At 42.3% G+C, this 28,000-nt stretch overlaps 2 protein-coding genes and 1 long non-coding RNA gene across 4 annotated transcripts; 2 read left to right on the top strand and 1 right to left on the bottom strand.

Annotated features, from left to right (window-relative positions):
- Positions 1–4,187: 4,187 nt before the first annotated feature.
- On the top strand, positions 4,188–9,021 carry PSPH (phosphoserine phosphatase). The gene is made up of 5 exons (XM_027666825.1): positions 4,188–4,472; positions 5,217–5,351; positions 6,891–7,036; positions 7,773–7,921; positions 8,840–9,021. The coding sequence occupies exons 1-5, from the start codon at positions 4,252–4,254 to the stop codon at positions 8,948–8,950; spliced, it is 762 nt and encodes a 253-aa protein (XP_027522626.1). The 5' UTR covers positions 4,188–4,251; the 3' UTR covers positions 8,951–9,021.
- Positions 9,022–13,027: 4,006 nt separating this feature from the next.
- On the bottom strand, positions 13,028–28,000 carry NIPSNAP2 (nipsnap homolog 2). 2 transcript variants are annotated; one of them, XM_027666810.1, is made up of 10 exons: positions 27,921–28,000; positions 23,201–23,340; positions 23,075–23,120; positions 20,186–20,280; positions 18,164–18,234; positions 17,632–17,772; positions 17,170–17,201; positions 15,898–15,992; positions 14,987–15,070; positions 13,028–14,208 (listed from the first exon to the last, which is right to left on the bottom strand). In XM_027666810.1, the coding sequence occupies exons 1-10, from the start codon at positions 27,983–27,985 to the stop codon at positions 14,144–14,146; spliced, it is 834 nt and encodes a 277-aa protein (XP_027522611.1). In that variant the 5' UTR covers positions 27,986–28,000; the 3' UTR covers positions 13,028–14,143. The 2 variants fall into 2 exon arrangements, with proteins under 2 accessions (XP_027522611.1, XP_027522612.1); XM_027666811.1 differs by lacking the exon at positions 27,921–28,000 and adding an exon at positions 27,460–27,576.
- On the top strand, positions 15,021–26,187 carry LOC113958512. The gene is made up of 2 exons (XR_003531541.1): positions 15,021–15,276; positions 24,147–26,187. It is a non-coding gene; the product is annotated as an uncharacterized LOC113958512 (long non-coding RNA).

Below are 28,000 nucleotides of genomic sequence, written 5' to 3' on the forward strand. Positions count from 1 at the left end.
ATTTTACAGACACAAGACTAGAAACAATGAGAATTAAATGGTTTGTTTAAACTAATGCCATGGAAACACTCCTGGGAATGTTCTTAGAAGCAGAACCACTCCTGTAGTCAGAAAAGGTCCCCAAAAAAGTTTCAAGAACTATTTTGTCCAAATCCCTTATTCTAAGCTGCAGTTTCCCTTCAATGCAACAGAAGCAGTTTAATGTGGTGGAATCTCTGTTGATGGCACTGCATGTTAACATTTCCCATGTTAAACGGGAAAGTGGATCAGAAACACCAGGGATTGTTTGCAAACAAGGATATTCCTGAGTGCTGGGTAATATTAAGATTCACTTAATCTTTATTCTTTCACAGCAATAAGTGTGAACAAAATGCAAAGTAGCAGTGTGGCAGCACTTCTAAAAGCTGAAATGATAACAAGTGAGGTTTAGTCACAACGAGGATTTTGAGATCTTGTCAAGATCTCATTGAAATATTCCAGTCCCAAGCACCTGCAGTTCTGAGCACCACTTTCTCCTTGCATTCACATTACATGTAGGTACTGAGGATGTCTCAGTTTTTCTCAGTGAGGCAAGTGCCCTTCTTTGAAGGGACAGCGAACAGAGAGGATTTCAGTTGTTTTCCTTTGACATGTGGTCTTGCATAATTCCCGTGTTTGCTTCTGTGACTCCGCATTATGACTCATTATGAAAGAGAATTATTTCTTGTGAAAATGCCTTTTTTTTTTTTTTTTTTTCCCCAGTACTTCACAGTCTGGAGGCAAGGAGATCTCATGGGAATTCTGCTTTTCCCCTGTGAATTCCTTTTTCTCCATCTTTATCTCAAGTTTCACCTAACCTCCCTCTGTTGCTCTTATGTCTTCTCTAGTCAGTTCTTTGCCAATTGTTTCTTCTCATCCCCATATTCTTGTTTCCAGCTTTTCCCCTCAATATTTATGAGACCTGTTGAAATGTTTGCTGCTTGGATGCTTTACCAGCATGCAAATAATAGGCTAGGAATAAATTACCAATCTGAAATTCACTGGCAGCAAGATCAGAGATTCTCTACCCATGTTCTTCATATGGAGACAGAACTCATTGTGGGAATTTCTTTTTTCTTACTGTCTCAATAAAGTATTAACAGATTTAAGCAATCAGATGCCCTGTATTTCAGAGTAATTAATCTCTGCCAACTGCAGAGGCCTGTACCAGTCTGGAATAAAACACTGGTGTTCCCTTACACAGAGATTTGTTAGAGATTTGTCCATAGAAAGGCTTTGCACAGCTTCAGTTCTTTTTGCCCTGATGAACTACTGGTGGTTTCTGCATTTCCAATCCCAGTTCTTCCCTTCCAACTTGTCACTTTTAGGCAATAGAAACCACAGTCTGAAACTATTTTGGAAGAGTTATTATTGCATGGAATAAAGAGAGGACAGGGTTAATTCCAACCAAGAGAGGACAGGGTTAATTCCAACCATGGCTCTACAAGTGGTAACCATAATTCTTCCTCTAACTGCTTCATTTGTCCATCAAAGTGCAAAGTCCATCACAGCATCGGTCTCATCATTGTGAGGAACATCCAGAAGGGAAAGGATTGTGGGAAATGTGGATATCAGAGAGAAGGAAAAGTTAATGTCTCTTCCTTCCTGTTCCCAATGTGTGTTTGTGGCAACAACGTTTTCCTGAGAGAAATTAAAATTTTGAAGACATGTATCCAGAGATACATCCCAGGTTCTCACCAAGAAACCACATCACAGTGCAGTGCCCTCACAGGGTGACATTGCATCACGATGTGGCAGAGTTGCAGTGCAGCCCCAGGTGAGCATGAGGCAACACAGGATGGCTTTGCATAATAAGGGATCAGTGCTGGAACACTGTGACGCCCATGTCACGCCACAGCGATGCCTGACCTAAAATCAAAGCCCTGCTCCTTGGAAAATCACAATATTTCACTGCAAACACGAGCGACGTCAAGTCAAGGCTAAGGCAAAGTAAACATGGAATTCACGTGCCACCTGTTCATCCAGTGCCAAGTATGACCTCAGGACTGGTCTCTGTCAGAGGGAAGTGGCCACTAAAGAGAGAGAAGGTTATTTTATGTGCTGTGCTGATGGCATATGACCGTATTTCTCATATGTCCAGTGCAGTTTTTATAGAAAAGATAAAAAAAAATATGTGGTCTGCAGGAAGTAATTCTTTAGTCATGATTCAAAGGCTAGAGCAGAGTTTTACAGTGTGTCCATGCACCTGCCAAACTGCAGTTCAGTCCCTGTCTCTGCCTTTCCCAGGGAGGGTCTGTAAAAGCCCTTTTCTGGAATATCTCCTCTTTGCTGTGCCCCCACTCCCCTTTGCTCTCTGGCACACTGGGGAGGTTGAGCCCAGGCTCTGTCCTACCTTCCCACACCTCACCCCAGTGCACAGGAGGGAAGTGTGGGCTGGGTGGTACCCGCTCTGCCGTTCTCACTCACACCTGGGATGCAGGTGAGCACTGAAGAAGCTACTGTGTCACCTTTTTGGCCTTGTGCAAATGCCATGAACCCACATGGGCTTCTGCAGAGGTGTGTTCACAGCAAAACACTCAAGGATAGCAGAATAGCCCTCACAGAAAGTCCTGTTTCATGGCTGCCTTTGCCTTTCATATCCCTTGCTCTCTCTGTTTCTTGCTACTTCACATCTACCTGTTTGTCAAACAGATCCTCTCTTACAAACACAGCTCTTGGCTGTTCACAAGAGGTTTCACTTCTTAGACTGGGTGACTTTATTTATATAAGCTTTCACCTTTCAACAAAGGATTAGAGTATTCTCTTCTATTTGATACATAGGAACAGATAAAAGGGATGTGTGTATGTGTTCCACAAATTTTTAGTGATTATAGTAATTTTTCATAAAGGCTTTTGTATCCCAATATTTGCCACGTGGTTACTTCTCACGGAAATAAACCCAAAGGTTCCTGTTCCTGCTTTGAGCATTAACTATTTAGCTGTGATCTCATGGTGAGCACATAAAGTCACCTCAGGAGACAGCACTGGTGCTTACCATGTGTGATCTCTGGATTACTCCTGTCTGGCACTGAGGGACATCAGTGCCTGTCAGCTCCTGTACTTTTCCACAGCAAGGCACACAGTGATCATCTTCTCCATCTTCACTGGGTGTCTTTTGTGTCTGGGGGTGCTAAGTTTGTAAAAAAAGGGCAAAAAGAATAAATGGGAATTTGTGTATATAAAACCTCTCAACTTCAAAACTCACATGATATATAGAACATTAAATTACCTTAGTGAGAGATGAAGGTATATAAAGACATCCATAATTCTTTAGAACGTGCTGTTTGATGGTGGTTTTCCCCATCCCAGAAAAAGAGAGAACCTGCTACCCACATCAATTATACTAGACATGTCCTGAGAGATGTCTAAGAGATTAGAAGGAAGAAGCAAACAAAACCTTTTACAAAAAGCTGGGAAGTGAGATAGACAGGAAGCTGTTTTTTGTGTCTAAATGTACAGATTAGTAAATAGTAAAGTCCACAGTGAATTAATTACAAAAGGATGAAGCACAAGGTGAGTAGGGAAGAGTAAGAAGATACTTAACTCCTTGAGCTCCTGATCTGCAGAAGTGCTCAACATATTTAGGTGGACAGATATAAAAGGGAAGAAAATAAACTTTTATCAGGGCATTGTTATGGAAAATGTGATGTCTTAATGGGCTGAGTGAAGTTCTCAAAGCCCAAGACTTTAATGGATGCTAATGTCCCAATCTTTTATGCATTCACAGATGATGAAAATATTTAGTTTGTATTAATCAGGACACAGAAAAGGATCTAAACCTTCGTGATTTAAGGACAACCACTCCCTGACAGATTTAGGGTAGCTATGTCTGCCACAATTAAACAAATCATTGAGGGCTGGGTGCCCTGGAGCAACCAATCTGACACGGATGGGTCAGGTGAGAAATCAAGACCCATCTGAGTGGCGGGGGCAAGATGAAACAGAGAACTGCAAGTCCCACACAGCCGCTGGCAGCCCGGTGGTTCAGCAGATGCCAAGTATCACAACCTTGAACCCCAAGGGAACATCAAGGGGCTGAGCCAGCAGAGAGCAAATCAGCAGCTGCCCAAGGCTCCACGGCCCACCTGTAATGCAAGTTGCCCATCAGCAGGCAGCAACAGCAGGGAGCAAATCAGCAGCTGAGCCAGACCCCCACCACAGCTCCCCCTGCGATAAAAGCTGGCGACCAGGCTGTGCTCGGCCCTTCTCGCACGAGCCAGGACAGCAGCACCAATGGCTCAGGAAACAGTGCAGTACTGCCACTCTGAGAAAGACTACATCTTGTCCCCTCACAGTAAGAAGGCTCCCAAAAGGATGGCGTCCCTCATGGAGATGAAGGAGATCTTCCGCAGCGCCGACGCCGTGTGCTTCGACGTGGACAGCACCGTCATCAGGGAGGAGGGGATCGACGAGCTCGCCAAGTTCTGCGGCGTCGGCGACGCCGTGGCGGAGATGTGAGTATGGCTGGGGTTCGGCCGGCGGAAATTCATCAAATGTAAGCATGGGCAAGGTTAATCTGCGAGGGGGAATTTGCAGCGGGGATTTGCTCAGCTCTGACACAGGTTATTATGGTTTAAAAAGGATTTGGGGAATAATAAGTGGAATTAGTGCGTAGTGAAGGAGCTCGTTTTGGAACTGTGAAGCCACCCAACAAAACTGGTACATGTTCTACATATATATCAGTTTATATACTGATATAAATTCTGTAATGTAAATTTTGATTGACTAAGATCAGCCCTCATCATTGAACTTGGCTAAGCACTAGCAAACCTTATTATGAAGTAGCAAACCTTATTATGAGATGGAGGAGAGAGGACAACTCTCCTAACCCTTCTCTGAGGCTGATGTTTCCATTGAAGATTGTGGCAAAAGTTAAACTCAGAGAAGGGCACCTGAGGTGCAGGTCAGGAACACTGGTCCCAGTGGCTCATGGCACTCAGAGAGAGAATGAATTTTGTTTTCCTTTGCCTCACTGGTTTTCCAATCCATGGAGATCTCCTACCAGGTGTTCCATCTCCATTTCCATGCTACCAGCCTTTTCAGTGTACCAACCTCCTCCTTTACCTCACAGGTTCAGTATAACCTACAACTATAACCACTTACGTGTTTCCTCATCACCCTTTGTTAACTAAACCTTCTTGGGAGAAGCCTCAACTTGTTAAGTGTCACTGATTTGGTTTCTTTGGATCCCAATTCAGGACTCGCAGGGCCATGGGTGGCACTGTGACATTCAAAGCAGCTTTAACAGCACGACTCGGTCTCATACGTCCCTCCTACGAACAAGTGCAGAAATTAATATCTGACAACCCACCTCAGCTCACACCAGGAATAAGGTAAGAAAGAATTTCTGCTTATTTTGAAATTGATTTTGGCATAAATAAACAAAATCCTGCACCATCACTGAAGCTGTAAGAACACAGAGCTGGTCTGGATTGCCTCCCTGCTCCATCTCCATGCTGCTTGTGTACAAAGCCCGTATCAGGAGCTGAGTCCATGTCAAGTGGTTAAGCACCATGTAAAAAGAAAATAAATATTAACTGGCACTTTGGCTGGCTGGCAAGCTCAAATCCTAGCTTGAGGATTAAATGGGCATGCAAAATAATCTGTCCAATCACATCTGGTATTTCATGGGTGATGGAACTGGAAGGAGATTTAATACCCAGTATGAACTGCTGGCTGGTTTATTCCACAACTCTATTACCTCTTGCACTCCTCTGTGCAGCCATACCCCTGACTCAGGGGATTCACTGCTCAGAGCTACTCATTCTGTCCTGAAGTCCCTAAAAATATTAAGAAACTCATTTAGCAAATAGACATATATATGTGTATTCATTCATTTTTAGGCTTGGAATGAATTTTAACAATATAAACAGAAAAGGTTTAGGTTCTTTTCTCCTATTCAAATAGTTTCAAACAGCTGAGAATAAATTCTTTACTACAAAATTCAACCATAATTCCAAGTCTAAAGTATTTTAGCACATAACAAGAGCTTTAGATGACTGTGCTTGTATTTTCTCCTTGAAATGAGGCACATGCTCAGCTTTTTCTGTAGAAGACATAGCTAGATGTAACTACAAAGAGAACATTGTTTCCTTGTTTAGAATCATGTGATTTTCCTTTTCATTCCTTCCTTTTCTTCCTCCTTTTCAGTCCTTCCCTTTCTTCCTCCTTTTCTGTTTAGCCTGCTTTGAGCCTCCACTTTGCTTTTCAGTCTTTAGCCTTTCTGCTGTTACTGCTACCACTTCCACTGCTCAGCACTGCTGCAGGCTGATCTTCCTGTTTCCAGAGCCAAATCCCTGAAACTTTTAACTGCCTTCAAGTGTCCCTCTGACACTAACTGGGTCCACAGACTTCTTTTTTTATTCCTTTTCTGTAGCTGGTGCCTTCTTCTAAAGATGGCATCCATATCCAACGTCTGGGGAACCAACTCTGAGTTAGAAAACATTTGCACTTTGCTCTTTTCATCCCACTTTTGCATTCTGGAGCAGTGGCTTTATCTCCTCCACATTCCCTACTTTTTTCTGCAGATTAATTCTCTTGCAATTGTTTTGCTTCAGAAAAAAATCAGAGCTGGCTCTGCTCTTGTTTGTTCAAGGGAACTAATGTGACCACTATGAAAGTGTAAAGAAAACATTTCTAGGGAGTGCTTGTTTTCAAGGAAGCAAATGCCTGTTTGTCTGTAGATGTGATGGTTTTGCCCAGCACTTCCTTTTGTGTGCACAAACCAGCCAGGGAAAGGAGGAAAAGCTTTGGGCAGCAGAGATGGATGGAGCTGGAAAGCAGCACAGATCCAAACTGAACTGGAATAACACAGAGCATGGGCAGGGCTGTTTAGGAAAGCTGTGTTTTAACTTTCTGCTCTGTCTCCTCAGGGAGCTGGTGAGCAGACTTCACCAACGGGGGGTTCAGGTCTTCTTGGTCTCTGGAGGGTTTCAGAGCATTGTGGAACACGTGGCCTTGCAGCTGAACATTCCCACAGCAAACGTCTTTGCCAACAGGTTGAAGTTTTACTTTAACGGTGAGATATTCCCTCCAAGTCTCTTTTCTCTGATAATTAATGCCACTTTTTAGGCTCCAGCTGCCAGATATTGGGCTGCAGACACTGCCCAGCCTACTTCTTGTTGTTACCAATCCAGCTAACTCCAACTAGGAAAATTACAAGACTTTATCAAAACCAAGTTCAGGTCATTGTCCAGGTATGAAAGAGAGCTGCAGTGACTTTTTAATGGCAAGCTGTGCCAAAGGTAAAACATGTTACAGTTGCTGACAGCAGAGTTTAATTTTTTCTTGCTCCTTCAAGTCAAAAGAGTTCATTACACTGACCTGCTCTCACAAACTTCCCTTTCAGTGACTTTGGGGTATGTGTGAGGTTCCGGAGCAGAGCTGGTGTAACCAAGCACAACTCTAGTTAGTGAGGTTTCTTACTCAGTGTTTCCTACACTGTTTATACATCATCCTGGATACTGCTTATGCAATGTTTACACCAGAATGACTGAACCAGAGGGACTGGGAATGGATTTGCAGCACTGCTCACACAGGGTTTCTATTTTGAAAATATCCCTTTGAAAATATTCCCACTGAAGACTTGGGTAAAATCCCAGTTTTCACTCTTACCTTCCACTTATTTTCTGGGGATGCTGATACTGTGAGCTTTACAGACTGCTGTTTTCTGAAGTACAGACCATAAGCATAGATCTCTCTTCATTACAAGAAAATGTGCTGTATGTCCAACTTGTCCTTCCACTGTGTTCTAGGAGAATATGCAGGATTTGATGAAACACAACCAACAGCTGAATCAGGGGGGAAAGGAAAGGTTATTGCTCACCTGAAAGAACAGTTCCACTTTAAGAAAGTAGTTATGATTGGAGATGGAGCTACAGACATGGAAGCCTGCCCCCCTGCTGTAAGTATCACAGAAATTTTAAATTGCTTTGGGGGGGGGGGGAAACAAAAAAGGAAAAGTGAGGTTTTAATTCTTGACAGGACTTCAGGGGCTGATTAAAGGTGCTCAGTGTGAAGGTCTGGCACAGATCTGGTGCACATTTACCTGATATGACCCAGCAAGAGGGTTCATCTCACTGCACAGTGAGGAAATCTTTGCAGACATCAGCTCTGACGGGGTGAGATAATAAAAGAAATTAGTAGAAAGACAACTTTTATAAATGATCTTAATTCCATCCCCCCTTTAACATCTTTACCCCTTTCTCAGCCATGCTGAGGGACAGCTGGTCCCTCACTGTTCAACATGAGTGACCAAAGCAGCTCAGTATTTGCTTAATGCTTCCCAGCTCCAGGCAAAAAAGAGGCAGTGGAAATTTTAAACCCTGCACTTTCACTGCAGGTGGTTTTCTGAGATGTAGAAATGATGATTGCTCCTGGTTAATGATTGAAGAGAGGGTTAATGTTTGCTTTTGGTATCTATCAGATGGGGTAAACAGAGGTAAGATAAACAGAAGAGGGATAATTGTGGGATGCTCATGCATGTTCCAATGTTTACTCATTCTTGAATAGAATTGCATCACGTTTACATCAGATTTTCAGCAAAACCTCAGTTCTGAACAATCTTGAATCTACAGGGCACTGAGACAATTTTCCTATTGGAACAAAACTCCAATTAACAAAGTGCTGCAGAATTAATTGTTAATGAAGTCCCTGTTAATAAATCTGAAAGGTGAAAATGAAAAGTAAAACAGGGGAAGAGGTGAGGGGCGAATAACATACTTTTAAATTCCAATCTTAAAAGCAAACTCAATAGCTGAGAAGCTCCATTCCTTCCATGGGCCTGGAATAATCAGTGTGCCTGTTCTTTGTGTTTTTCCAGGACTGTTTCATTGGATTTGGAGGAAATGTAATCAGAAAGCAAGTAAAGGAGAAAGCAAAATGGTACATTACTCACTTTGACGAGCTGCTAAAGGAACTGGAAGAGCGATAAATTATACAGTAAATTAATCTATTTAACACCTGTAAATCCATTATACAATGAAATTAAACATTTATTTGTTTGCAAAGTTGTGTGCTGGATTTTTTAAATGATTCTGGGTGTTGGGTACCTTCATTCTTTGGCCTGAAACTCGTGTGGCAAATGGCACCATTCAACTCAAATACGTTGTAATGGAAATGGTAAGATTTTTTTATATGTCTTTTCCAGGCTGGAAGAAATCAGTTGGTTTTTCACTCACAAGTGAAGACCAAAGGTAGAAAATAATAAGTTAAAAATACCCTAATGGATTTGCCCCTGGTCAGTTCTGCATATCTCTTGTTTCAGAAGCACTGAAGTTAATACCTCTGCTTATTTTGGGTGGCAAAAGAAGGGGGCCACAAACAAGAACTTCGCCTAATCAAGAAGTAACAGTAATATAGTCTAAAAGGTGAACAGTATGGCAAATACTTTTCACTGCACAGAATCTCAGAATTAGGTTAATCAGTGAGCAGAGAGATAGGAAACATCACTAAGTATCTCTGATTTCATTAAAATATGGCTACAGTAGAACCTGATGGAGAACTGTCACTTCACTGTTGCTCAGCCTCTCTGAAAGACATGAGTTGCATGCAAAGCTGAGACAGATGCAATATTCATCCCTCTCCAAGAAATTTATTTTAAGGCAAGTGATAAGTGGTTCCCAAACTTCATTAAAATACTCCAAACTAAACTCCAAAACGGTGATTTTGTAAGATGGCCACATGGTTTACTTAACTGTTTTATTTATTTAACAACCCACCCCCATCAGCCTATAACTGGACGGAAGCTAATTCATCAACCTTTAAAAAACAAATGGTCTACTGATTAAGAAAATTCTGTGAAACTTCAGTCTCTTCCTCTGCCTCAAACGTGGATTAACCACCCCTAAGCTGCACTAGAGATAAATCTGACCTGTTCTGAGCACTTCTCTGAGCTTCACTAAGGAATCCCAGTTTCCTAAGGATGCCTCCTTTGTGGCTGCAGTGTCTGATCCAAGAGAACACTGCTGGTAAATGATGCCTTTTTGTCAGCAGTTCCTGACAGCTCTTCTGAGTGTGTCTTTTTAACCAGCTTTGCTGGCACATCATGGGACTTTTATTTCCCTGTCTTGTAAGAATCTCACCTGTGATAATGTGAAAAGCTTTACTAATGTGAACTAATGTGATTTGTACTTGAAAAACAACTCTCTGCAGGCTTTTACCTTCTGGGTGCTTGCAAAGAGTCCCAGTATTTTTCTAGAGACTGAAGATTATTCTGAGTGTGCCAATTCTCTTTCATCCCACCACAGATTTCTAGATGGAATAGGAAGAAGTGATGTCCCCACATTTCAAAAGGTCACATTGCCTAATAATAATCAGGTTTTCACAATTAACACTAGATTTCCTTAATTTAAATCAAGGTGCCATGAGACAGCTCCTGTCCAGTTGTTAAAGCATCACCAACAATTAAAACAAATTCTGTTTTTGTCCATTCTCTTGACATCACTGGGAAGGATTTTGGGGAAAGAGGAGTTAACAAAGCCCCAGAGTGAGGGATGGCAGCTCTCAGTGATGCCATCGAATATTTTGGCAAAAAAATTGAGGCAATAATTGCTTGAAGCTACAACAGCATTTAAATACTAGAGAAGCAGAAGGATTAAAAGAAAACCAACTCAGAAACAAACTTCTGATGGCTTTTTAGAGAAGGCAGACATGTAATAGCCACACTGAGTATCTGCACACAGAGTTTAGAAAACTTTACAAAAGCCAAGGCAGACAATGGCTGGCAGTGCTCCCCAGAACTTCTGGGAGTATTAAAGATGGGCTCTTTTAAATTCTTCCTGAGAAAAGTCTCAGCCAGCTCCAAGGGTAGCTCCTGTACAATCCTGCTTTTGTTTAGTTAAGGCTGCATGAGCAGAGCAAGTATAAAGTCCTTCTGCTCCCATTGTGCCCCTCTGCAAACCTACAGTTATGAAGCAGAAATGTTTGTTTGCCGCAGTTTTTCTGCTGAACTAAAAGGCCACTAAAAAAATAAATCTAACATGGAGCTGATCAGCTCGAGGTACAGGCCCTGATCCTGCAAACACTGGGACATGGCTCAAGTCAGTGTAATTTCCCTAATGCCCCAGTCAGGAGCCATGCAGGGGCTCTGTGCCACAGGGATGTTAACATTCCCAGCAGGATCCTCTGCCAGTCGGAGCGCTATGGAAACACGGTGCCGTGCCAGGGATTTCACAACAGCTCTTTAGGTCAGACTGGTTTGGAAGAAAATACCACCCCCCTTCCACTGGGCAAATATCAAGCCTGACCTCTAGCCCAGGAGGTACCAGGAGGATTACTGAGCTCAGTGAGTGGCTGAGCTCTTTTGTCTGTGAAATAGTGGAAAAAACCCAGGAGGGAATAAAGCAGTGAGAGGGAAGTTCCAACGCTACAGCCAAGCTACTGATTTGCCTGAACATATCCCACCCCAGCAGGGCAAAGTCTGGAGAGCAGCTCATGTCAGGCAAGCAATAGCTGGTCTCCTGACCACGAGCATGGGGAGGTACATGTCTTTATGTAAGGCTTTCTAATGTGATTATTCAGTGAGGCAGAATTGCTTAAAATGATATATTAAAATGATATATTCAATTTGCGTGAGGAGCCTTCTAAAAAAAAAACAGCTTTCAGTCTTCTCTAAGGGCGGCACAGGACAACTAAATTGGAGTTTTAATTGTGTCTTCATTACAGTGAAGAGTTGATAATTACCAGAGACCCTTCCAGGCATTGTTCTCCACCTTCCAACCACTGGAGAGTGACTTCAGTTCTGAACTCTACCAGTTTTGCTCTAAGAAATGTTGAAGCATTACTCATCAAAGGAAAAAGGCAGACTGGGCTTTGAATTAAGAGGGAAAATCACAACAGTGTTCACACAATAGGGAAAAGCTAATCTCAGGAAAGGTTCAGGGAAAAAAAAAAAAGGAAAGATTGGAACTAATTTATCTATTGCATCATGTTCAGTGAGTTTACATAGTTATCTGTAAGTAAAATAACAGGAATTAATCTGTCTCTGATGGCAGCCAGAGCATGAGCATGAAGCTCAGAACAGGAGGCACATTCATAACACATTCCAGCACCACTAGTGGGAATTCAGATCCTGGGGGGTGGTCAAGAGACCTGTGCTGTGTGATGTCACCCCGCAGAACACCCAGTTATTCCTCTGATTTCTTACTCATGCAAAACTTCATGGTCCTTGAACAAGAGCTCTGCCAGACAGAATTTAATTCCTGGTTCCCACCTGGTTGCAGGTGGGAAACAGGGATTGCATCAGAACCCACAAAATCCTGTTGCTCCAAAAATGCTTTTTGCCGTTTGTCTCTGAGATTGCTGCTTATGAGGGGTTAGCTACAAGGATAATTCTCTAGGAACAAGAAATATAGGAGGATACTGGGAGAAATAATAAGGACTAGAAGCTGATATTGTCATCCTTTGTCTCCTTTTGTAGCTAAACAGTAGCCCCAAAAGTCTGGAACAATGACAGTCCTAGATGACAGTCCTGCTCGGAGCTGGGCTACAAGAAGGATCAACTCAAATGATTTCCTTGGCCCACTGAGCAAGCCAAGCTGAGAACTTTAAGCTGATGTAATACTGAATTTTACTCAGTAAAATCCCATAATCAGTTGACAACAGGAGGAAAACATGAAAACAGATAAGAACCAGATCAAATAATGACTTTGTTCAAGATGGAATTCAAGCGAAGGCGCAAGTGCAGCATATTTCATGTGAGCAGAAAAGAAGAAACCAGACATGAAAAATGCAGCATAATTTGTGGAGAAAAATCAAAAGGAAAAGTATCTTGTATTTATCACCACAGCACTTACGACCTCTAGAGCACTCAGCAAAATGGGAGGTGATGGAGAGATTGTAAATCCACTTTGGAGAAGGAGAGCAGAATACTGGGAAATGCTGTCCCTGACCCTGAGAAGTGATATTAGCTGGGCTGAAATATTCTGTGCAATTATTTGAATTTTCCACAGTAAACACTGCAAGAAGAGAGAAAACACAGGTGGTGCAATACATATAAGGTGCCAGCAAAATGTGAAAATTAAAAGGATTTTATTGACTGATATGTTCTTCCTGAAAACTCATTGAAATGTACAAACTGGACATTCAGTAACTGATTTGTACATTCAGTTATGTTACACTGATTCTTGTAGCCACTTGAAAGAGAGAATATTATTTTCACTGACAGGATGTTCACATCATCGCAGACACCAAAAGTGTTGATACATTCTAGACTAAAGTGAAACCAAAACAGAACTGGACATCATGGGACACCGAAATGCCAATTCCATCGACTCGACATGCGCCAGTTCCACACACCAATTCAGGAGTACCTACTGGACAGGGAGTGAAACACCCCACCAAGCATATGTCTGAAGTCACAACTGCTTATTAAATTAAACCCCTTTTCCCAGATTTCTGAGCTATTTGTAGAGAGAAATGTATTGAACTCAATCGATTCCCTGCAGAGTGTTCAGACAGCCACGCCTTGGCAGGATTTCTTTGAAAACCGTGGGCCACACTTCACAGAATTCACTTTGTGCGACAAGTTTCAACAGGTTTCAGAGTCCCTGCCAACCAGAATTCCCTATTCTCTGTCCATAAGCCATCACCTGACACAGTATTATCCCCAATTAATGACTGCCTGTATGTAAATCCAGAGCTACTGACTGATTTCAGGCCTGCTCCAACAGCCAGGTGCAGTTCTGAGCTCCCCGAGGGCTTCAGAGCTTCTGATTTCACAACTCCTACGTTTGTTTTTAAAACCTGCAGTCATTAAAATGCTACGAAAAGGCCACAGCAATGGCAATCCTCCATTCTGCTGCTGTTACTGAACACTGGGCAGTGCCTGTGTAGCAGGAGATATTAAATACTGGAGGCCATACCTCACCTGGGGAGCTGTCTCACAAAGAACTCCTGTCTTTGGGCTTGTTTTCAACTAACCGACCTTTTAATTACAGTCCTGTGTATTTTCTCCCCCCTGGTACAATCCTAAGAGCAAAAGATCATGGGTTCTGAAGAAAAGAGGTCTTTTTTTATAAGCTCAATACAGTACTTTTATATTTCATACTATGATATACAGTGTATACCATAAATTAAGACAAATACTTGTCACTTTATCTATGTAGGCACAAGTAAATCAGTGACTTTACTGAAGTGGAGAAATCTTCAATGGGATCATGATTCTGGACTCCATTTCCTGAATAAGGGGCACTGGGAAAAAAAAAAAAAAAAGAGACAGGGTTTAATTTCACTAACAGAGACCATGAGCACACTCAGTTTGAACAGCTTTTATTGTCTTCAAACTACTCCCCCTGCCAAGTCATCAGTAACACCAACATCCCTGCAACTGAAGCACAACAGCTTTGAGAACAACTGATTTTAATAAAGTCTCTCTGCTCCTTTGAAGGCAAATATTTCTGTTCCTTTTCACCACAATGGAAGTTATCTTACATTTTTCTGGTATACTTCCTTTGAAATGCACTCCATGGAACCCAAACCTGACATGCTTGGCGTGCTTTCCTGAGTTTTGTTATAAAAGCTTTCTTTGATCTCAAAGATCTCCTGGCTTCTGGTTCTAAAGTCTAAATTCCCTTTCCCAAGGAATGCATTTAACAAAGCTCTCGTATTTCATGAAATATTAGAGGTAATAATTTAATGTAAAGATAAATTTCACTGTTGGCTCCCTAAATTTTTGGGCACAAGCATTTACATGAATCTGTTCTAGAGGAGTGCTCGTATAAAAATTTACTATTAATGTAGTGATTTTTTAGCACCTCTCCAAGCTTGTAAAATCAACAGCAAAATTCTCTTTACAGTTTAATGCAACGTCCCTCCTTTCTTTTAGAGCAGAAAAACTAACTCACAGACACACACACACACTCCCCACTGAGATGCAAAACTTTTTACCACTGTGGGATGTGCTGAGGAACAGAAATGATGGCACACATCAAAGTCTGCCCCCAGCATTCCAGTGAAGTTAATAGGTTACCTGTGTAATAGACTAGTTCATCCCAGCCAGGTTTATGCCACGCAGCATTCCTTATATCTTCTCTGGTTTGAAGATCTTTGTAGGCTGGGGAGGGAAAACAAGCACAAAGCTTAGAAGTAACTCCTTTTCCTTCTGCACAAGAACAGCTCCCTTAAAAAGTATGCTAGGGAATAATTAGGAGGCTGCAAACACCGGGAAGGAAAAGTCTCTTGCTCTCCATGAAAAGGAAAAGCTCCCAAACCAAGGCAAACAGAAGGAATCGGGGAAGAGAGAGAATGTCTCAGACAAAGGTAAGACAATTAATGCAAGAGTACAGTTCTACATGAGTGGTGTCAGATTTATAATGCTGGAATATAATATTTTGAATTGTCAGCTATGAAATCTGCACGTTTTCTAACATCAATATTAGACTGAGTTTATCCGAGTTGAAGCAGTCCTAACGTGTGAAAACAGCTGGGTATTTGTGGAGATTAATGCACAGAGAAAGCCAAAACACCTCGATGCAGGAATGTAAATAAATGCTGGACTTTCCTTTTTGCAGGTGTGGGATATACGATGCTTGAAATGAAACTGTAAAAACCTGATTTCAGCATGAATGGGGATGGCAGGACGTGGTGTGTCATGGTTATGGTACCGAGAGCAAATAGGTAGTTCCTAATAAGAAAGGGACATGAGAAACTGTTGATGGAAACAGAACAAAACAGGAAATGTTCACTTTTCCTTGCTTGTTAAAGAATCAAGTTACCTACACAAAAATTAAGAAGATCAACAGTGTCGATGCAAAACGAAACAAAATAACCCATTCTGAGATATTCCTTTGCCTTTTGTAGAAACTTTGTCTCCTGGGCAAAGTCCCCAGTCTGTGAGGGGCTGACTCAGCGAGGAAAAAAGTACAAAGCACAAGAATTTACCCCAAAGGTGATGAACCATATACAGCTGTCCAATTTGTGAGAAAAATCCTCCAACTGCTTCATTATTGTCCTGTCGGAAACGAATTGCACGAGCCCTAGAGAGGAGCAAAGCAGGCATTAGAACCAGCAGGGCTGGGGAGGAAATAAGTGATAAGTGAAAGGAAAACACAGTTGAAAGGAAGCTGAAATGTTCAACAGCATTTGCAGCATAATTCAGCAATTAAAAATGATAAAAAGTCTGCAATGCACTGATTTTTAGCACTGAGTAATGAAGATATATCCACGTGTCTTGTTAGAATGCATTAAAATTGGAGGTCTGCAGTTTCACTGGACTGTGCATTAATCATTTTTCAACAGCAGATTCAGTATAAAGATAATTGCTGGTGCAGTGTAAAGTGGTCTTTTTATACCAGGTTCTTCTAAAGCTAAATCCTTGACTTTCAGACTGGAATTTCCACAGGGTGGAATACAACTTTTTTACTCACACAGACCTCTGTACAAATAAGTGTTGTATAAATAAGATCAGTATTTCTCTTAACTATAGATCTGTTGCATCTTACAAAACAGACTGGCTACCAGTATACATGCATGCATTTTATATTCTAAATTCAGTTTGTTCAAATTACTGTAATTGAAAAAATTATATCAATGACCATGACGCATCTGAAAGGTCTCACCTTTGTCAAAATAACTGAAAATAGTCCAAATTGTTTAACTATCAACCACTAGAATTGCAAGGACAGTGAATGTAAATGGAAAGAAACTTACACTGGTTTTAAGTAAGACAAAATCAGAAGCATATAATCAACAGAAAAATATTTCAAAAGCTTTTAACCTATCTATTAAAATGGAAATGTAGCTTTTCAAGAAACAACTTGACTTCTAAAGATTCAAAGAGCCAAGATTTAGCCCATTTAAACTGAAAAGTGGTCTTGTGAAAGATGAACTTAGTTTCATAGCTAACTGCCACACTTCCCCAAGAAGTGCTTTCTGCTGAAAATCAATGGTTTCTGCTACACTGCAGCAAACTAAAAGGGTTCTGTGAAGGAAAGCCAAACCACAGAGCCCACAGTGTTGTTTGTGTACAAAATTCCTCTTTCTTTCCTCAAAGGATAAATTAAGGGTTGAAGGACTGTTTTACAAGTTGTGCAAGTAGAGCAGCAGCTCATTAACTGGGGGATTGGCTTTGGAACCATCCTGCCACCTCCAGTCCATGGATTTTGAACATACATCTCTCAAACAGGAGAATCCAAGTGCTAAGGCAACACTCACCAGTAATTCCCCCACTCAATCATTGTTCCAGGCTGTGAAAACAAAACAGAAAGTTAAAACTGCACTTTAAAGAAAAGTCAGGACAGCTTTCACAACATTTATGTATGAAAAACACTCTGTATTAACAAAATCACTTCCTTCCAGTGATAAGCATGTTAGAATAATCTATAATTACTCTGTTTACTGACTGTATTACCTCTTAGTCATCTGCCTGAAGTACCCAAACAAACCACAGGGTTTTCAGCCCTGCAGACATCAGTATCTTGTTGGAACCTGCCTTCACTTTGGACTCCACACTTGGAGAGCAACGATGACTCAGATTCCAGCTTTGATAAGATCCAGATTTTTAAGACAAGGTCTGTTTTCCATGTGCATCTTATAAACACCCTTGGAACATTTTTACGACAGCACGGAGCTTAAAAAAATTAAAAAAAAAAAAAAAAAAAAAAAAATTAAACTTACTCTGAGTTGATAGGATCTCAATTCATAAATATTAGGCCCATTTCTGGGAACAGGCTCATTCCAGAAACTGAACTCCAGCAGTAATTGGTTCTTGCGTGAGAGGAGCATGTTACCTCGCTCTTTGCGGAACTCTATGAATTCCTAAAAAAACAATCAGGAGATCCCTGTCAGACTGGGGGTTATTCTGCAACAACAAAAAGCAGTACAGCATATGGCAGTGCAGATTTTTTTTTTTTTTTAATGCTGTCAGAGGGTTTTAGGAGAAATCCTTGCAATGGTAAAGGCACCTGAATTCCCCTGACACAGCTGAAAATTCCAAGGGCCGTGCTGATACAGCAATAAATGTGTTCCATAAAGCATTCGGGTACTAAACCTCAGTATTTCTGAATATGAAAAAAAAATCCCTTTCCAAAGAGGTTTCTGAACTTGCACAGGAAATTATGAGACACTGAAGTAAAAGCTGGTATCCAAACCTGCAGGTTTTTTTGTTCTGAGTAAAATAATCCATTGTAACAAAATCAGTGCTTTTTACCTTATTTTGACGAAGTTTACTCATGACCTCATTGAGAGCTGGATAACCTCCTTCATATCTCCACAAATGAACTGAAACAGAGAAAAGGAACCTTTTTCAGGGATGTCACAGACCAGTGCTAAACCTTGTGGAAAAATCACAGTACAAAATGCTCTTCACACTACAGAATTATACAAAAATAGGAATCAGGTAGCAGGCTTAAAAATAGATTTTCATTAACGGAAGTACTACACATTGGGATATTTTAAAAATAATGGAATCATCTGCTTTTTGAAAAGGGTTCTCTTCAAAAATTTTGCAATTTACTCTGAAGATAACAGGGAAATTTCTGAAAGGGCTTTTTGTTGCCATGCTAGTAAGATGTGATGACTTGACATGACTGTTATTGAAATTAAGATTCAATTTAAGAGGATGACTTAATTCCAAAAACGTGCTTTATACCAATTTCATCTAAGAGCAGTAGAGGGGCAGACTTTTCAGTTCAGTAAATTACTCCAGCACAAAAGCAACACACTTTCTGTAGGACATGAAAAATTATGCAAATGTTATTTCTGAGATAAACATTAATAAAAGCAGAAGATATATGAACATACTAGAACTGCTACATTTTGCTAGAATTTTCCCCATAAAAACAATTCCAGAATGTGCATCTACACTGAGTTTTTTTCAAAGCATCCTGTCTTTAATAAACCAGAATAAATCCCTTTAATAAATCACAAAAAGATTTATTTACAAGCACTTAACAGAGCAAGGCAATAATTTCACCTCACAGAATCACAAAAGCTATTTTCTCTCCTCTAAAGCAGTTCTGTGCCTTTTCCAGGAGAGCACATGAGACTAATGTGAGGCTCTTCCCTGTGACAGCAGATTCACCCAGTGCTCCTGCTGCCTCACCCCCAGGGCAAATTTGATAGATCCACCTAATATAACACAGCCTGGGCACAGGTACTGAACAAGTCACACCCCATAATCTGCTTTATTACACTGCTAGAACTGCTGCAATAACACTGCCAGGGCAGGCTGTGGATGCAATTACAGATGCAGTCTGTGTTAATATGTTACAAAAGCAGCCACTGAGAAATTCCCAATTCAATTGTCTCCATTCCCCAATTCCCCTTCAACTTCCAGAACTGTCTCTCAGACATTGTTTGGTTTATCTGCTGTTATTTCTCTGCTGTTATTTCTTTGCATTTTTTTCAGTGTCAATATTGCAATATGCTGTGAGTGCAGGGAAAATTAACATGTGCACAAGTATATTTTTCAATTACAAAGCACTGACACTGATCCTGGTGTGGCTCTAACCACAGAGCTACAGAACCCCTATGTATTTGTATTTGTGGCTTCCCATTCCTTCAGTTTCCCAGAGTTTAGGACATTTTTCAGGTTTTCTCTCTGCACTAGACTTTTTGGAGTTACCTCTGTAGCAGCTCTTCAGTCATTTCTAGTTCCAATGTTTTCAATCTGCATAGTTAGGCAGTACCCTTGTATGAACATGAACAGAAATACTTTTAATTTTCCCCAGTAAAGCCCGAGTTTATTGTTAAGTTTACAATGCAGTGATTTCTTTCAGATGGTTTGAATGATTTGCATTTCATTATCATACAGCAATTACAGCATGAGAGCCTGAGTAAAGCCTTTATACTGGCCAATGAGGGATAAATAAACCCTGGCTCTGCAAGCCTTTGCCTTTACCCTAAATATTCAGGAACACGATCTGTGCCCACGAAAAAGGACCACATTTTACAAGCATTTCCCCAAAAACTGTTAATCTACCACCTGGAAAACATGAAAGTGTATTAACAACAGGACAAATTTTAGGGATTAAAGCTTTACTGTCAAACTCAGCATGACAAAAGCAAGCACTGCAAAATGTTAACACGGCCAGTAACTGATGCACCACCCCCTTGCTGAACACATTGCCACAGGTTTTACTGTCAACAGAGATGATTTAAAGAGAAGAAACCTGCCAAGCACACGTTTCACTTGCATGGTTTTACATTCTGTTGTACTTCTATCTCCTACCAGCCTGATCTTGCTCTCCGTACCACGTGTTCCAAGTCCCCACCAGTGCACATGGGTAGTGTTTTTCTTCATGAATCTTTGGCAGCACCTCTTGACTTGAAAACAAGGAATACAGACACTAGGTTGCATTGCCTTCAGGGAGGCCACAGTTGATATGTATAACAAATCACCACACAGCATTAGGCTAGGAAAATTCACAAGCTCTACTTTTCAGAGGGGAAAGCTGAAATCTGCTACACAGGGGGGAAAGGTTGCTACAGCAGCAGTGAAAAATTAAGGTCTGTGTTACCATTAGACTGCAGGACAAATACAAAGCATGAGAGGATTCTTTCGATGCAATAAATTATGTCTATCACCTAAAAGGTTAAACAACACATTAGGAAAACAAATATCAGGGTGTCTCCCTCACAGAAAATGCAGCCTAACTACATGGGTGACTTGCCTGAGGAAAAGCTTTTCTTTTTCAAGGGAGGGAGAATAAACAAAATTAGGAAAGCACAGTCTTCTGTACCAGTTACAATGCTATTAATTGCTGGGCTGAATGAATAAAAATGAGTATTTTGACAGATGAAATGATGACTGGTACTCACAGACTTACTGGTTTCTACCATTTCAGAAAGTGGTCTTAGTTTGAGGCAACTTACCCACCAAAGCATACAGTGAAACTGCCTTAAAAATACCTCCAACACAAAATTTCTGTTTTGACTATTTCCAGCATTTCTAACATTTTTTTCAAACTTCAGAAGTGGCCTACATTAGCATAAGGAAATTAAGTTTTACTGATTGCTGACTTGGCCAAGACAGCCTTCACTGCACTGTGCTTTGATGAGTAAGTCAATTAGTCTGGTTGAACTTTGCCTTCTATATTTTTCCCTGAATAATTACCCTTCTTACTCAGTTTGGCTCATGAGCAATGAGTCTCTGCACAGTATCAAATAATAAAAAGTAGGCTGGTCTGGGGCTGGGAGTCATTTGATGTGAGTTTTCCTCTTGATTCTGCCACTGACTTTGCAGACAACCTTGAGCAAATCTCATTACCAATTTGTACTTCTAGACTTCTCACTACACAGTGTAAATAATATGACAAAACGACTCTCCAAGGACATTTTCAAGGAGGTTTGACCATCAGTTCATTTTTTCAGAGCAGCATGAGATCCTAGAAAGGCAGTTTTAAACAGGAATGATAAATTATTACATAACCCTACAGTATACTGTTGCAAATTATAGGAAAAAAATGCCCACAGAACACCTTAGGAACACTATCTTTTTCCTTTTCAGAGATAACTGTCCCTAATTCTTCAGAAAGGGTCCTTAACCACAGTGATTCACAAAGTGCACTTGTAATTGTCCTCATTACATTGGTTTTTTATTAGCACATGATGACTAATCCTTATTCTGTTTTGATACAGAATTAACCTGTTCATCTTTTATTTAGGGAGAGGAAGGAGGGAAGTTCAGAGAGGTTTAGTTTTGTTTATTACTCCTTTCAAGTTTTCTCCTTCCCTGAAATACTTAAAATTTGCTTTGGAAAGAATAAATCTAACCACACATATTTCATCTACATGCTGTCAGCAGTTTCTTTCTTTGCTATTGTCTCTTTCCTTGCAAATAGAAACCTCTGCTTTCACTCAACGTTTAGGCAGCTCATGAAATAATGCAGAGAAGTGGTTCCCTGTCTTGCATAATTGGAGATGTTTATATTAAACTTTTAAACAGAAACCTGGTTGAATGCTAATTGTCCTTCCCTGTGTATTTATGTTAAACAACAAACAAAAAAAAGCTAAAAATACCTCGAGTGAACGTTATTCTAGTGGATTTCTGTGTTTGCACAGAAAGGAAAACAGCTCTGGGTTATCCAGCCCCATTTCAAAGCTGAACAGAGGAAGGTGCTGGATGAGCCACTCATGGCTGTGCAACCAACCAGCAACAGTGGGGGACGTGAACTGGGAGTTGTGAACTTCTTCCCCTCCCTCCAGCCCAGCTGGTGCTCACCAACACAGTTAAAAAATTGGTTGCAGTGGGGTATCATTATGCTGGGAATGTTTTATTTAACTGACAAGTTGGCCACTGTCAGTGTGAAAGCATTGCTGAGCGTGAGGCTCACTGCAATTCCAAATTTAAACATTCAGTTCTTTAAAGGCAGCTGTTCTGGCTCCAGAGGGGTGATTGTGTAGGCAGAAGAGGACTAATATTTCTGCAGTTTCATCCTTAAACTAGTAAGTTAAAAATGTGATTAATTAATATGTTTATAAAGCTGTAACTTTTTGGAAAACCTGTAACACTAACCCTCCCTTTGGAAGAAATCACCTCAGTGTAAATACTCTATCCAAGGGTTTGTGTAATTCTTTAGGAGCAGATCTCAGTAACAGGACTTGTGGAAAAGGATGTAAATGAGCTGAGAGAAAATCAACCCTGTGGTTTTTAACATCTCCTCAAAATTGTACTTCACTTTAACAGTGGTGTGTAGTTTTACTGATAGATGATCTCTCCTCCCTGCAAGCAGACAATAATCATCCTCAAGAGATTCCTACCTGGCAGCTGCAGTGGGACATGCTAACATTCCAGCTGCATGGATCAGTAATTTTAAGACCATTAAGGGAAGGGGGAAGAGCTGTTCCAACAAATGTCACCCAAGCTCTCACAACAGGCATCATCCTGAATTGCAGCTTAGGAAAACACCACCTCCAAGAGGGAAGGGAGGGGTGAACTGAGCAAAGGATCTTTTGCCATCTCTTTCCAAGAATAATATGATCTCTTTAATACCAAATCCTAAAAAAGCAGAATTTTGCCACCTCCCCTCTAAATAACTACGATATCAGCCAATTTTCAGACCAGCCTGGGATCAAATCAACATGTCTAAAAACACGAAAACATAACACACACACTTACCAAAGCTTGTTGTAGGCCTCTAGACATTCTGGTTTTACATTGTGAACTGAAACAACAACAGGACGTGAGACATGGGGGACCAGAATAAAAGAACTGGTAACATTAAATACAAAACCCACCACTCACACTGTATTTTGTACAGACTGCTGGTCTCTCTTTTGGCCAAAAGGTTGGAGTGGGCATCTTTCCTTGGATCCACTTTGCGGACGAAGAGGGATTTTAACCAACTGTCCTCGCGAGGTCTGTGAGCTGAGGATCCCAGTCCCCTGCACGGCAACAAGGAGGTTTTACTGGCACCAAGGAAATTCCCACCACGAAGGGAACACAGGCACAGTCAAGTTTAATACAAACAGTACCATAACACACAGTTACATATATCTATTACTAAAAATTCCCACTGTTTTCTTTTTTCCTAGCAAGGAAAAGGTTGTTCGTTCCCCACCGAGATTTATCCTCTCTCAACCCATTTCACCAGCTACAGTTAACCACACACTATCCATGTTAATTCTCCCTGCACAGGACAGGGAATGGCTGCTTTTCCTCCCTCTTTATCTCCTTTTTAATCTTTTCTTAGCTCAGGGCTGGGTCTGTCATGATGTAGACAGACAGGAGTGAAAAAGAGCAAAAAACACGCATAAGGAAAACTGTGTACGGTGTAAATAGGAAACAAACTGCCATATGTTCCTGTGTTGCTTAAATACAGCTCTACAAAAGGAAAAGTTAAATGGCATGTCTTTCAGGAGAAAAAAAATAGCATGAAAGTCTAATTTGGGAGGAAAAAAAAAAATACAAGTGGCAAGAAACAAACAGCCTGCAAATACTCCAGTTCCAAATTCTGGCAGCTGCACCACGTAGAGGGACCAGATCCACGCTCTTTGCACAACATTCACGTTTCCCTTTCTTTGGAACAGAAGAATTTCACTGTCCTTTTTTTATCTAATCCTTATTCACTTTCAGCAAGTACTCTTTCAAAATAATATCAGCTCCCTTTACATCGCAGAGCACACGAAACAACTGATAACTGTAATTTTTTGAAATGATGTGTTAAAGGAATTGTTCTTCTCTTTTTCAGCTCAAGAGCCCTCAATCACCAAAAACTGTGCAGAAGGACAAGAAATCTGATAAATTTAACTGATTCTCTACAGTGTCTGACAGGGGGACAGGCTCAAATGTTCTCTTCTTCTATCTCATAAAATCACTTCCTTCAATTTACCTTTCTTTGATAGCCCTGCACCAGCCAGCGTGGAGAAAACTAATTCCAAATCAATCCTCTCCTGAAATACTAAAATATTTCTCTGACATATTAAAAATGTGGTATTTATACCACATATATTTATTTATAAGCTGGAAATTTAAACCTTTTCCTGCCTCAGATGTCAACTTCTCACCCTTAATTACTGACTAGGAGAGTCAGAAGATAGCTATCAACCTTCAATCCAAAGCTGTCTTCCAGATATCAAAAGTTTGTGACAGTCATTCAAATTGAAAAAAAAAAAATAGGGAAGAAAAATCTCAATTTCCTTTGGGAAAAATATCCTCATGAACACGCCTGTCTGCATTACACAAAAGTAGTTCACACTAGCAGTGTTTTACAACAATCAACCTTTTAATCCCAGTGTCTGAAAATAACACAGTGAACTGGTTCACCCCGTGGAAGCAGGATGGAGGAAAGGAAAAGCATTCCACAGCAGAGGAACAACCACCAGAGAAGAACAACTGCAGCTGAGATGACCTTCAGCGTTAAGGAGGAGTCTGTAAACACCTTATTGGTGTTTTTATTGAAAATGGTGCCTTCCCTGGCCCTGGGCAAACACACAAACATGTGGCTGTGCTGAAAGCCAAGCAGCTATTCCTGAGTGCAGGCATTTGAAGGGCATTCCACGATAAGGCTGTTGCTGGAGTGGAGCTATCTCTGATCTCAGCTGGAGCAGGCGAGGCACAGGTGACTGCAGTTGTGTTGTCACATCAAGTGCCACAGCAACACAAGCTGCCCCAGAGGACAGGGGGTAAAACCCACCGAATAAATCCCAGTTGTTTTAAAAAGCTCCCTTAAAGCAAGCACTAAATGCTCAGTGCACTCCAGAGACAGAACTCAATCCCAGTCCTGCAATACTCAGTTTTTCAGCTCAGACCTGTAAACCATTATCACTTCCTCCACTTTATTAAAGAAAATTAGCAAACTAATAATCCTCTTCTATGAGGATTACTATTTGCAGCAAACTTTAAGAGATAAATAATCACAATGCTTTTTCTGTGAACCAGCTTTATCTGCAGTAAGAGTAAGCTGGAGTTACAGGGATAACACTAAGAAGCAAAAACCAAATTCCTTTGCTATAAGGAGAATCTCATGACTTGAATGGTAAGCTGCATCTAAAACTGGAGGGATAGTTCATTACAATACAATGAAATGAGTAATACTTTACATTTATGTAAAATCTTTTACCCAGCAACTGTAAAGTTCCTCATGAGCATTGACTAACAAATCACAACTATCCACCTAAATATACACCTTAGTTAGAATAAAGGTAGGAGCTAAATTTATTAAAGCAGATATTCACTGCACCCACCTTGAGATGCAAGGGCCTGATTTTTAATCAATATCCTCAGAGAAGCCCTAAAATACCCCTGTCATTCTAGACACTCACAAATCAAGAAGCCCTGATTACTGGTTCACTTGTGTGGGCAGAATGTACCCAAAATTAGCTCTGGAAGAGAAGGGACTGAATTCATGTCTTTGGACTGTCAGTTGTGAGCATCAGCTTGACTTTGGTAGCAGGTTCTTTTTCTACAAATATTAACTATGGGCTTAGCTTTCTTGCTACAAAGATTGGGCTGTGAACATAAAAGGATAACACTGAACAGTTTGCTCAGATTAGATGAAAATGCCAGTGAAAACACTTCTATCCCACTTAGCTTCTGATTTAGCACAAAATATAATCTGAGTGGGAGATATCAGGTCAAGTATTTACATTTTGTAGTAACCCATGTCTTCCTGGAAGAGAAAGAAAAACAACTTGTCTTTCATTTGACAGTTTTTGATTTGTGATCTAAACAAAGTTTATTTGAAACTAAAATAACCCCAAAACATGCACATTAAACCTCACAACATATAATTCCTACAGCCCTCCCTGTTCCTGTGTTAAACTGCTGGCAGGGATGCTTTTAGTCTTGCACAGGGGCTGCTGCCCATTCTGAGGTTTGTGGCAGCAGCTTTCCCTGTCTCAAAGAAAAGGGAGGAAAAAATGTGTAGATCCATCCCAGCTCGGAAACTCAGGCACTTCTGTGTCTCCAGCATCCTGGGAGCACATCCTGGGAGCTTCCTACACCCAAGAGGTATCCCAGGAGCTCTGTGTGTGCCTGACCCTGCACACATCAGATGTGGCCCTGCAAATCTGTGCACCCCAAAACCTGATGGATGTGCCTGTGTGTGTGCCCTGACACCGGGGGGTGCACACACATCCCAGCTCCCAAGGAAAGCACGGATACGTGTGCCCTGGCTCCCAAGGGGAGCACACACACAAACAGGGGGGGGTGTGTGCCTGTGCATGAAGGCAGGAAGACGCTAGGGTGCACAGTCCTGCACCCCAACACTGGGAAGACGTGGATGTTGGGCAGGGGTGCAGCAGCTGTGCATCCCGACGGGAGATGCTGCTGGTTGTGCACCCTGTTGCTCAGAGGAGCTGGGATACGGAGCAGCTACACAACCCAACTTCGGAGGGGTGTGGAGCACCCAGACACTTCAGCCCCAGGAATACACGAGTGCAGGGCGGCTGAGCACCCCGAAACACGGAGGTACGGGATTGCGGGGTGCCTGTGCTCCCTGCTGTGTGCAGGGTAGGAGTGCCCAAGCAGGGGAAAGGGGTCGGTGTGGGGAAGGGATGGCAGTTCATGGGTGGGGTGTCAGTGCAGGGCTGAGCTGTCCGTGCAGGGGAGGGGTGTCCATGCAGGGTAGGGGGGTCGGTGCACGGGTGAGGTGTCAGTGCCGGGCTGAAGTGTCCGCGCAGGGGTGAGGGATCCGTGCAGGGGAGGTGCAGGGATGAGGTGTCGGTGACGGAGTGAGGTGTCCGTGCAGCAGAGGGGTGTCGGTGCATCCTGAGCCCGTCCCCGGCGGGTCAACGGTGCGGCCATCATCCCACCCAGCGGTGGACTCCAAAGAGGGAAGGAAGGGGCCGGCCTTACGGCCCGTGACCTTGAGGGACACCCCGCCGAGCCGCACTCCCCGCCCCAGGCCCGGCCGCTGCCCCACGACCGGGGCGCCATTTCCAGCCGGGGAAGGGGAGAGGCGCGGGCGGGGGGGGGGGGAAGCTCTGCGCGGGCGGCACCGGCTCCGCCGCCCAGCCTCCCGCGGCGGCCCCGTCCCGCCCGCTCGCCCCCTCGGGGCTCACCTGAGGGCCAGCCCGCCGCCGGGCGGCAGGCGCGGCACGGCGGCCGCTCCCGCCAGGCTCCGCCGCAGCAGCACTCGCGCCGCCATCTTGCTCAGGCCGCCTCCCTGCTGGGCCGGGGGCTGCGGCCACGCCCCCTGGCGGGGACCCGCCTGTGCGCATGCGCGGCTGCCCCGGCACGGGGCCCCCCTCACGGTCCCTCGGTTTTGGGGGGGACCCGCACCCGGGTTTAGGGGGATCCAGAGTCGTTGGGGGGGCACAGTCCCGCTTTGAGGGTCCCATCCTGGTTCAAGGAAGACCCAAGCCCCCTGTTTTGGGGAATCCCAAGCCCCTGTTTAGGGGGGGGATCCAGACTAGTTGGGGCGGGGGGGGTGTCTTCCAACCCCCTATTTAGGGGACCCCAGCCCCAGTTTGGGGGTTACTCCTCGTCCCGGTTTGGGGGTGACCCCTCTTTAGCGTCTCACCTAAAAACCACTAAGAGCAAGGCCACAGGCATTTTTTGAATCACGTGCAAAATCTTGTCCCTCATTCTCCTGCAATGTTT

Source organism: Corapipo altera, unplaced genomic scaffold, assembly GCF_003945725.1.
Source record: "Corapipo altera isolate COAL_440 unplaced genomic scaffold, ASM394572v1 181, whole genome shotgun sequence".
Taxonomy (NCBI): domain Eukaryota; kingdom Metazoa; phylum Chordata; class Aves; order Passeriformes; family Pipridae; genus Corapipo; species Corapipo altera.